This window comes from Gobio gobio (assembly GCF_949357685.1).
Source record: "Gobio gobio genome assembly, chromosome: 15".
Taxonomy (NCBI): Eukaryota; Metazoa; Chordata; class Actinopteri; order Cypriniformes; family Gobionidae; genus Gobio; species Gobio gobio.
In genome coordinates, this window is record NC_137108.1 from 30488665 (window position 1) to 30500555 (window position 11891).

The 11891-nt window shown below is 38.4% G+C and overlaps 1 protein-coding gene across 2 annotated transcripts in view; it reads left to right on the plus strand.

Moving 5' to 3' along the window:
* The window catches only part of mindy3 (MINDY lysine 48 deubiquitinase 3), a 55538-nt gene that overhangs the window by 12149 nt on the left and 31498 nt on the right, over positions 1–11891 (plus strand). For both annotated transcript variants that reach the window (XM_079836296.1, XM_079836297.1), the window contains exon 10: positions 5858–5938. In XM_079836296.1, the coding sequence (XP_079692422.1) occupies positions 5858–5938 (81 nt within the window). The remainder of the gene's footprint in view (positions 1–5857; positions 5939–11891) is intronic.

An 11891-nucleotide genomic window follows, 5' to 3' on the forward strand; every position in this document is an offset into this window, starting at 1 on the left:
TCTATATTTCTAACAAAACAAAAAAAATCTTAAACTTTATAATCAATAGTCTTTGAGATTTTTAAAAATATATATATTCAAGTCCATCAAAAGAAAAATAATTAAAGGGTAACTTCAGTGATTTAGTATTAAGCTTTGTATTTAAACTGGGTCATTTATGCAGTTGAAATGTGAAATTATTTTTGAATTTGGTGTCTTCTAGACTGAGAAAAGACAGAAAATGTATTTTTGTCTCATGTGGATGAAAGACAACAACTCCCAGAATGCACTTGCTTCGCTGCCCTACGAGGCCACTCCGTACACCGTCGTTTTGATCTTCATAGTAATACAATCATATTGTTCAGTTAGAGAATAAACACTACAATAAAAAACTGAACGTGTCTTTTCAATAAAGTGTGAGTGAGCTGAACGAGAGTCACGTCACAGATGCAGCAGTGTCAGATTTCATTCGAGCTGAGCAGAGCTGAGGTAACGTTAATCGCCAGTCTGGCACGTTTTCAGATCGCATATGGAAGCTAAACTATACCAGGAATTCATTGAAAAGTTGAAACACTCACTTTACTCTGCACCGCGCTCCGTTATTATGATTGTCCGTACGGCCGTCTGTGTCTTACATTCTGTGCGCGAGATCTCTCCCCTATGGGCGGTAGGGCTGTCAAAATTGCTCAAAAATGACGTTTGAATATTCCCTCTAAAAAAAGCATGAATATTCGAACATCTGGTTGTGCATTTTATCAATGACGCGCATTACGTCAATAACAGGACAAATGAATACAAAGAGACATAACTACTTATATAGGTATTCTAGTTAAGTTTAAACATATTTGACAACGTATTACTACACAAAAACAAGTTAATCAACTAATGGCTAAAGACCGCATACCTCACTCTCTCTCACCCTCACGCTCTCTGCGCATAACGGTTTAAATGAACAAACACATTTTGAGAGCTGATCAAGAGTTTTGTGCTAGCAATTTAAGGTCGCGACTCTTGTCCCAAATATAGCAGGCTTCATTCAGTGATTGAAACAAATATTAATATAAGTTTTACAGCATATTATTGAACGCTCCGAGCGCGCTGTGCTGTGGTAAACATGGAACTTTTCCTTGACATGAAACGGTAAATAATCAAACCAGTGGAAGCAGTGCATTTATCCTTTATTCATGCAATATCTATTCAGTCAGTACCTCGGTTCCATTGCGTGACAGAACTCCAGCCTGCCCCATCCACGACACTGATCGCTCTCATGTCCTTACAAATGAACAAAATTCATTTCTCCGTTATGACCTCTTGTCGTGTTGCAGACAGAGAGCTTGTGGCGGCTGGCGGGCGATGCAAAGTAGGGTGGTCCAGTTTGCACATACAAATTAGTTGCTTATAGTGGTGTCAACAATAATCGATTCAGCGATGCATCGCAATGCGGGGCATGCACGATTCAGCATCGATGCGGCAAAGTGCCATAATCGATTATGTCACCGTTTATTTTCTGGACTTGAGTTGGACAATAAAGTTGTGAAGTTTCAATTACTTCCAGGGTCATAACAATCAAGATGGCTGAGGCGGAGGGAGATGACCGCGATAGACGGGTATTAAAAACGCACCCAAAGATTGGAAAGCGGACATCTGGGCACATTTCGGATTCTGACGCCGGCTTCACACCGCACGCGGAGCGGTGGGTATGGAGAGCCGGAGCCCGCGCCCCCATTGTGGATTCACACTGGCAGCGTTTGTCTCGCGCGGATATTGCAAATGCAGACAAATATTGTACATTATGTCACATTTACGGTCTTCTCCTCCGAGCCCCGTCTGTCTCGTGCTTTGATTTATGATGGGCAGCATGCTGCAAATGCGACCGTGTTCCCCTCTGTCCCAAACACATATGCATATAACTTGTTGTATATAAGTAGTTCACATGATAAATGTAAGTTAACATTAAAGTGAATATATGCTTCTAGTTTTAATAATTTAAACAGGCTTTTGAAGTTTGGGCAAAAACTTCTGGCAGTGTTGTGTTTTTAATTTTTTTAACAGCTCTGGATGTCATATGGTGATTGTGAAACACACGGGGCACTTCACTACATGATTTCATGGTGGAATTTGTTATTTTCCATGTTAATCTGGTCAGTTTTGATCAAGAACAATCCACTGTGGCTTTAAATCAGCGTGAGCAGCGCGGCAAAATAGACTCGGCGCCGAAACGATCGCGGCACTGCTGCTGCTTCTCCTCCTGCGATGCGCTGCCGCGCCGCCTCTGCGTGCGATGTGAATGCTCTAATCTGTTAACATGGGCGCCGAAAAAAATATGCGCTGCTTACGCCCTGCTAACGCGCCTGCCACACTAAAATCAAGCACGAGAATTGACGAGTCCCTAGTGTCAACGTTACTGTGTGTGTTGCACTGAATATTTTTATTGCTGGGTGCCTGGGTGGTGGTTGTTGTTACAATAGTGTGACTGTAATTACGGATTAATATTTGCACAGGAGTTCATGAAGTGCCCTGTCTCAAAGCTTTTTACTGTACCATTCAATTTTATTTTATTTAATGACATTTATGTCAAAGATACAGGAGAGTGATAATACACACATAGCAGCCAATACAATCTGTTGTTCAATATCTGACTGCTTGTATTGCCTCATGACTGATTAAAAATGTGCCTTGTTGTGTGCAGTAGAATTTTGATGCATCGCAATGCATCGTAGAATCGAATTGAATCGAATCGTTACCTGGTGAATCGTAATCGAATCGAATTGTGAGGGCAGTGCCAATGCACACCCCTAGTTGCTTATATTTACAAAACGAGCCTACAAAAGCATAAAAAAGGCTGTTTAATAAAGAAAAGTTCACGAAACTAAGTGAAAACTCTAGGGCTGTAATCTCCCAGTCGATTAGTCGATTATTGGTCGATACGTTCTGGCTCGACCAAAATTTTGATTGGTCGATTTTTTTGCAGCGTTCATTTCTTTAGTTTTTGCCGCGTTCATTTCATCAGTTTTGCTGCGCCGCGTTCATTTCATCAGGTGGAAAGCACTAATTGCTAATGGGGGTGTTTTCAGAGCAGCCCTGTTTCACAGGTATCGTCTGCCTTCAGAACACCCCCCTTGTTTTCACTTCTTTTGGATTAGCCCAACCCACTGGCGAAGAGAAGTCTCTCGCCGGTCCTTTGTTTTTCATTCCCCGCTGGCTCAAACCCAAACGCACGCCCATAGCGGTAAACTTGAGGAACGCCCATCAACATACACATGAGGGGAAGCGTCACAACACTGCGGGCTTAACATAATGACGGCACGTCACGGCAGAGTTGCGGAGGTTCTGCGTGCTACTCGTAAACACAGAAGCTGACGAACAGCGGTCTTTTGAATCGGCTTTGGCTGCGACTCTGGAAGACTTGGAGTTTAGCTTTTCTTTGAGAAAAGAACAAAGAACAGCACTGAAGTCATTCTTAAGAAAAGATGTATGTTCTAAGTTTTCCCTACTGGATATGGCGAAAGTCTATCAACTAACGTTAGCTCGGCTTCACCTTCTTCTTTGCTCTGGTTGGTTGTGGCGCTCATGGCGCTATCTAATTGCGTGCAGAGGGCATTTGAAAGACAACCGTTTATCCCGCCCCTCGGATTGAGCCCTGTCAATGGTGAGTTTCCAGACCCAACATCTTGATGTGGGTCTGGCTTTTCAGGCTACGCTAATCTGCCTTCAAAAAAATATATTTTGAAGGCCTAGTCTCTATTTTAACCTAAAATACTGCAATTATAAAAAAAATAAAAAATAAAACATTTTTGTATAATTTTCAATGGCAAAAATAGACCATAATTATTGTATAAACATTGAAAAATACCACCAAATCATCTCAAAATACAAAATTAAAAAGAAAAAATATTATTGAAGAAAAATAAATTGCATTGGTTTTACTGGGGTGGAGGAAGTTAAATTTTTAGGTGTATTACCGGGAAGACAACCAATGCAACCCCTAAACGAAGAGCACAAGAGGGTTAATTGATCAAAAGTGGCAGTAAAGATTTACATTTACATTTACATTTATGCATTTGGCAGACGCTTTTATCCAAAGCGACTTACATTGCATTCAAGGTACACATTTTTACATTTTGTCAGTTCTTGCTTTCCCTGGGAATCGAACCCATGACCTTGGCGTTGCTAGCGCCATGCTCTACTGTTTGAGCTATAGGAAAGTAAAGATACAAAAGATACAAAAGATTTCAATTGAATGCAGTTCTTTGAAACTTTTCTGTTCTTTTCTAGTCCTAAAAAAACTCTTATGGTTTTCACAAAAATATTAAACAGCACAACTGTTATTAACAACATTGTTAATAAAAAGAAATGTTTCTTGAGGCCTAAATCGGCATATTAGAAATAATTTCTTAAGGATCATGTGACTAGCGTAATGGCTGAAATTAAAGCTTTGCCATCACAGAAATAAATTATATTTTAAATTCTATTAAAATAAAAAATATATTATATTAAAGACACAATATGTAATCTTCTCCACTTAGAGATCATTTATTCAAAATAAAGGCGGAGCTTGATGACGCCTTGCTTTATAGGTGGAAAAGAATCCGAAGGGACTCGGGCAGAAATTATTATTCATAGATTAGCTAATGTATTAAAGATTTATTAACATTACTGCAGTTTGAAGCAGGGTGGGGCTGTAAGCTGTTGGAGCAGAATGAGGCCGCTGGAGCAATTTGCTTTTATTACGCCGCAGTCGACCGCTTCCTCTTCTTCCAGTCATGCGTGTGTGGTGTAACGCAGTGCTGTTTTATCATACTAGATGCATTTGAGCGTGTTGAAAGTTGTTATAATGCTACTTTATGCATTTGCTTGGCGGCTACTATGAGACATTTGTTGCACACTGCAGTAAGCTAGATCGATGTTAGGCATGGTAAAACATGGTACTTGTGGTAAATCAAGAAAACGAGATTTAAATAATAACTGCGTTGAGCTATATATAACTGATTAATTTTCTGCCAATGAATTTATCCAAACAATTGCTCACCTGTCTAATAAAACACAATATATTAAAGCATATTTGGTGTTTCCATGGTACAACAAAATAAAACGAGAAATTGAGGGTAACGTGGGTATGATGTCATTGATAAGCGGTCCGTGTCCTGGTTAAAATAGCTTATTTCTGTGGATTTAAACATCCTTAGAAATGTTTGGAATAATGTAAGTACATAGGTCAACAAAATCTATATCATTGTTCTTGTGATTTTTGGAATATTTTAATCAAAAGTATTTTTTTTTAGTTGTACGGTAGTAATACTGTATTTTTGATCAAATAAATGCTGTCTTGCAATACATTGTATGCATCAGAACATTGATGAAACATAACTTAAGTTGAATGCAATGGCTGAAACTGCATTTACCTTTACATTGTGGAATGAAATTAAGTGATTCTGTGTTTTGGTTTTTTTCTTTCTTTTTCTAATAGAACACACTCTGTTCTTTTTAAATATATAAACGGTTATACTTTCTTTTCTTTTTTTCCGTTGTCAAATGGTTGTGCGAGCCTGTTCAAATGGTCTCAGTGGCCATAAATAGGAGGCCGGATGTTCCCCACCCTTGATGTAGATCATTAACTACATGTTTCAGTGTTCATATAATACACTTACATTGTAGCATAGTGTAAAATGGTTTCAAATCTTTTTTTATCCATTCAATAACAAAGGTCCAAAATGTGCCAAATGATTGAATAGTTGGCCGTTCTTATAAGTGTTACCAATCATCTTATCGTAGTGAATCAACCTGTTTGTGATGGTTCTGGAATGTGGCTGGCCAGGCCGTCATGGCATCGGTATGGCTATTGGCGCTCAACTGCTGTTTCTTTTTTCTGCTTTTAAAGGTTGGCTCTTTTCTCAAATCTCCAAAATTCCCTATTTGGATCCTTGGCAGCGAGACTCATCTCTCAGTATTCTTCACTAAGGTGAGTTAAGAAAATAATCTCCTTTCTCCCTTCCCGCACTCTTCTACTTTTTCTTTTTCTTATCTGAAACAGTCTGGCAGTTTGCTTTCTTTTATTTTGTTATTGAGTAAAGACTCAAAAACACAAGACTGTGCTTGCTAATAGATTTACTGCTCTCGGCGTCTTATGGAAGAGAAAAGAAGAAAGAGGGGGGGATTATGGGATGGATGATGAGAGGCAGAAAAAGGTATGTCCTGGCCTGGCCCACGAGGCATGTGGTCAGCTTTGGCACTCCAACATGCTCACAGAAAGGGATTGGTGTATCTCTGGTCTGAGTGGGAATGTCAGTTCATGTAACTTTAGTGCACTGTGTTAAAGTTGTCCTTATGATGGATTTGAGAACTGTATAACTGCTGATTCCACAGCCTTCCAGAGTGTTGCTATGTTGTTGCTAGGCTGTTATGGGTAGTTTCTCTATGTCAAAAGTGCCCACTCCAAGTTTATAACATTGTTGGCCCCTAGATATGTCCCTCTTTTTAATGTATTTTTGAGCCGTTTTATTGTCCCCCAGTTGTAAACTCGTCCCATTGCTTGAAAAAGTAAAGCCCCCGACATACTTCAACTAACTGGTGACATAATTTAGAACAAAATCAGGCGAAAATTAATTTTGTTTGGTGTTCGTTTCGGGTGTTCGAAACAGCTTGCCAAAGTGAACTTTCCAGAAAAGTTTTCTCCAGCTGGTAAATGCATTCAAGCTACCATGGTCTGTGGCAGTTACATGGGTGTGCTCCGAGGCTCTGCCTTCTTTGACGTTGAGTAGGGATGTGATGGTGAGGAAATTTTCCCACCGGTTAATCGGTGACAACAACAATAATGCCGGTATCATCGACGGGGGCTTTTAAATCACTAATTCTAAACAGAAAGTAAAATGAGCATGGCCGCTCAGATTCCAATTGCAATCTCAATTCAAAGATTGCAATCTCAATTCAAACACCCACAGGATCTCTCATTCCTAAATCACAACGATTCGGCCATGACTATTAAACCTCTGACAATGGAAAGCGCAGCTCGTGGTTGCTTAGCAACAAGAAAGGAGGAGAAAGCAACGTTTTCCACGTGTTTTTAGATGCAACATGTGAACAGCCCCTATGGAAGCCATGGAATAAAATAATAAAAAAGGTCATTTTGAGTTTATATCTCTCAAATTTTTTTCCCACCTGTGATTCCAAGAAAAGAAGAGACATTTTAATTGCTAGATATGAACTCGGTATTCTTCCTTGTTTATATCTCGCAATTCTGACTTGTCTGCGAGTTAAAGTCTGAACTCTGATATAAAGCGAGAAAATTGTGAGATAAAAATGTTATAGGTTTATGTATTATTTCATGCTGTAACTATAGAGCTAATACATTATGCCTATGAACTGCATGTGAATAGATTATGTAGATCTATTGTTTACATTAAATTCATGCTTTAATAGTAGGGTAATCTTTACAGGTCTTATCAGTCCAGGCTGTCCATTGAATGATTTGCAACCATAAAAGTCTGCGTTTAGCTTCAAAGGGAGGTTTTTAACAATGGTATTCTGTAAGAATGAACCCCATGGGGGGGTTTTGCATCCCAATTCTGACATCCAAAGGTACAAGAATTTTTTTTTTCTCTTATTCTGTGGATCTTGCTCGTTTTCCTCCACTTGTTGCCACTGTTTTTCTGCCACCACAATGCGCACAACTGCAGTGACATAACTGTGATGTCTGCTCCCAAATGGTCTATTCAAAGAGAAACATGTACTTTAAAGGGAGGTCCCCTCTTAATTTTATGCTATCAAGATTTTTACATTAAAAAAACATCCTAATATAGATGTAATAAGCTATTTTCTATCCTGTTTTTGATCCTCTCTTTCAATCACTACCTTTTGATAGGCATGCCACATTCAAGACTTGGAAGTAACAGCCCAGTGCTATGACTAGGTAACCGCTTTGCATATTAAATTAATTTTCAACGTCCCCACCATTACACATGATGGTGCGCCGAATGGTGTTTTGTTTAAAAACGAATACGGCGTAAAATGAAACGATCTAGAACTTAGTTCAAAATAAAGTTCATCCACTCTTTCTTAATGTTAGGATCACAAGGAAAACCTTTGTTTGTGTGTCTCTTGTGTTTTACAACTACATGTAGTAACTTCGCAGTGAGTATATCGAGGCCTAAATGGCACACCTTAAGCTGCTTTCATTGAGGTATCATTCATGTATGCAGCACAAATGGTTTGGGCAAGTTATGCCTGAGGTTTAATACTTGGAGATAGGGGTTCATTTAACCCTCTGACTATAAATATAAGTAATAGAAATAGTGTTACTTTTTTTTATTTATTTTTTTATCATATTGCTGTTGTCACTCTTTTAATTCTTCCTTAGCAATTGTAAATTGGTACTCATGGCTTACAGCCAAGAGCTAGACTTTTTAAAAAACCCTGGATTACAGTGTTTACTGTATTTTGTGTGAGTGCCCATGTGCTTTATTCCTTTACTCAACAGAGGAAATGCTTGTTTCTCATAAGGATTTCCACCTGGAGGCAAATGAGATTGACAGCGAGCATTAATCATGGTCTTACACTTAAGGCCATTTACTGTCAGTACATTATCCTCATCCGGCGTTTGTGTGTGTGCAGAGAGAGGGTGCGCACTGGAGACTCTTTTTGTCCATGATTTGTTTCCTTCCTGTTCAGGGAATTTTCTGAGAGTGATGGAGTACTCATTATTATTAACTATATATTTTTACTTAAAACTGGACACTCTTTTTCCCCCTATAGATCCAGCATACTCGGAAGTTCACATATTTAAGTATTTTTGATTTGTTGAAATGAGTGCAAAAAAATATTTTAATCAAAGTTGTACAGTTACAAGACAACCAATGTCACAGTACCAGTGTTACCCTGTTAATTTACTGTAGGCAGCGCTAGCATTCCCTTATGTACCTTGTTTATACTTAAAATGTAGATATGTATTATTTAAAAAGATGCCGGTCTCTAAACAGAGCCAGTTGATTTACTGTTAAAGCATAATGGGCCTGGGCCAGCAATGGCTTAATGTATTTTACTGAGTCTTTCAGGATGATGTCTCTCATTCTGATTAGAGCTGCAGGATCAAAATCCTCAGGACTAACAAAGGCTCATCTCATACTTATACCCATTAATCACCCTTTATTTTTCCTGTGTGTAGGCTGGTAGTACTGAGTGTGATCGTCTGTTAGTATAGTAACTATATAGTCTGTAGAGATTTTCTACATTAAAACTCTGAAAGTAAAATTTATGTTAAGTGTCCATCTGATCTCTCATTACACGCTGATAGTTTCCCCATCCTTTGCTCCTGCTTTTCTGGTCTCCTCACTTACTTAGAGTCTAGTTTAGATTTAGTCCAAGAAACTCAATCTTTTAGCCCCATTATAGTCAGATGCTGTGTTGGGAAGTAACTAAAAGCAGCAGGGCTACTAACGTAACTGCATTTTTAGTAGCATTGCGTAGTGTTTAGTTCAGTTGCATACATAATATAAACTGTTATTCTATCAAGTAGCATCTGTGTGATTTGGCAAATAGCAGATGAAAAATTTGATTAATGCCAAAATAAAGGGGTGATGAATTGAGAAATCAACTTTCCTTTGAGCCTTTGTTATATAAAAGTTTATCGGGAGATAAGAATATCCTGTAAGTTTCAGAGCTGAAAACGTCCTTGTTAGTCAAAGAAAAGCTTTGTTACAAAATGTTACATTTCGTTTGATATCTATCGATTACATACCTTAGCACGCTGTCACAGGCTGGAGAAGGTGTTATTGGTTCATTCGTGATCAAACTCGGACTTGTAATGCTAGCTCGCAAAGCCCAAAGTCCCGGGGCTATGTGTTTTTCAGACAGGCTATCACCGGCCTGTGTGTGTGTATGTATGGTTTGTGGTTATATTCACTGATGATCGGGCGAGCCAAGTAATACAGAAATAACATTCCAATCAATCGTGGGTGGATGAGAGATGAATCATTGTGTTTGTTTGATAAAGATATTTTTCGAGCCCTGTGAGCGTTTTCCCACACTTTTCAAAACAATTCCTCACGTTTACTGAAGCTCATTAAATATGCAAATCTTATCCAATCCTAGCCGTGGGCGTTTACTTTCAAATCTTCAGTGCGGCACGCCCATCAAAACCGACCGTTTTTCAGAGAGCCAAAACCAAGGCAGAAAATAGCCTATTACTTATTCATTATGATGTTTTTGAATGTAAAAACCATGCAAACATCATAAGTTGACCTCAGACAACAGTATAAAACATTTTTAAAAGCCAGTTCATGACACCTTTAATGCCAAAATGTACTGTATTTTGTCTTCCATTTACTAGCAAAAATAATTATTCAATGCAATACTGCTGCTTATCACTACATTGCAGAGCTCTTTGGAATACTTAAATATTTTTGTTTAGTACCTGCTACACTGTATAATTGACCCGTTGTCCCAGGCAAACATCAGTTTAATATCACTCTGTGGTCTCTTTCTTCTCACATAATACAATAATTCCAACTCAAATCAACACTTCATAACTATATATTTACTTAGGAAATGCTTCAACAGTAAAAAAATAAAGCATTTTCATTGGGTCTTTGAAACTTATAGCTGAGTAGCGTGAAGCTTGTCGACATTTAAAATAAAAAAAATCAGTTTCTCCATCACTGCTTGGGTATAAAATAAAATAAAAACTTACTGTAATGGCCTTTATTCAATAGTTTTGTGTATAAGCAGCTTGGTGGAGAGCTACATGGTCTGTTCCAGTCCCCTCTTTATTCAACCTCCAGCAGATTTCACACATTCTCACACTCATAGCTCCTCAATTTCCCTTGAGCTTTAGAAGATCTTACTGATTTAAGGGCCTGTTACTCTCTGCTCTTTATACAAACAGCAGCCCTGTTGAGTACGCACACATACACAATCAGTTTAACCCTTATGCTCTCACAGGGCACCCACTTCTCTCTCTCTCCACCTTATCTCTGATGGTTAGCGGGAGCATAGCCTCAGGTGAGTAATGCCATGATTTCCGGTAGGAAAGCCGATCTCTTTCCCCTTAGAGCTCAGGGTCTCTGTAACCATCTGGTTTAGTTTTCCCGCTGGAGTCACCAGAAGAGTCAGCCACTCTGCCAGGCCCTCAGAGAGGGGAAAAGCTCTCAAACGACAACCCAAAGAGCAGCCGTTAACAGGAAGACTTTGGACTAATTGCATTTAGCTTGCATTGCCTAGTTAGCTAGATTGATCTCTGATAAAATTCAGTTAATTTCGACTTCTTTATTCTCCTGAAACAGCCTTTTTGTTGTTGGTAAATGGATAACCATATCTTTGCTGTCCAATATTATCATATTTTATTTATTTATTTAAAAAAAAAAAACTTTTGTTCAGCGTCTGTCTGAAGTGCACATTTTTATATGAATATGTTTATATTTCCTTATTTTTATGTAAACAATATTTCCTCCTATGGCTGATTATCTATGAATGGTAATAAATATGATCAGTATTATAAATAAATATAAATTGTCCAATATTGTAAACCTGTAAAAGTTGAAGAGAGAATTTAAACACACTGTACTCTAATATTGACAGTAAATGAAATGGTGCCAATATAGTTTATCTGTAGCTAGTGATGGCTGGTCATTATGTGTGGAGAATTTGAGATGATTTTGCAGTTGTGCTGGTCTAATTTCTGGTGGCAATTTGTCAGTGGTTTCCGAAAATATTTTTTTTAAGATTTATTTCTAATGGGATTTGTTAGGTTTTATTTTTTTTATTTTTTTGGTAATGTGTCATGGAAGGTGGCTTTTTCCCTCTGTGTGTGCACATGAGTAAGGTGTCTCTAATGACAAGTTTTAAGCCTGTCTCCCAGCGGATCCATACTCCTGTTACCGTCTTTGTTTGTCTTTATGTCTCTGCTTTTAGCTTCTAATAGG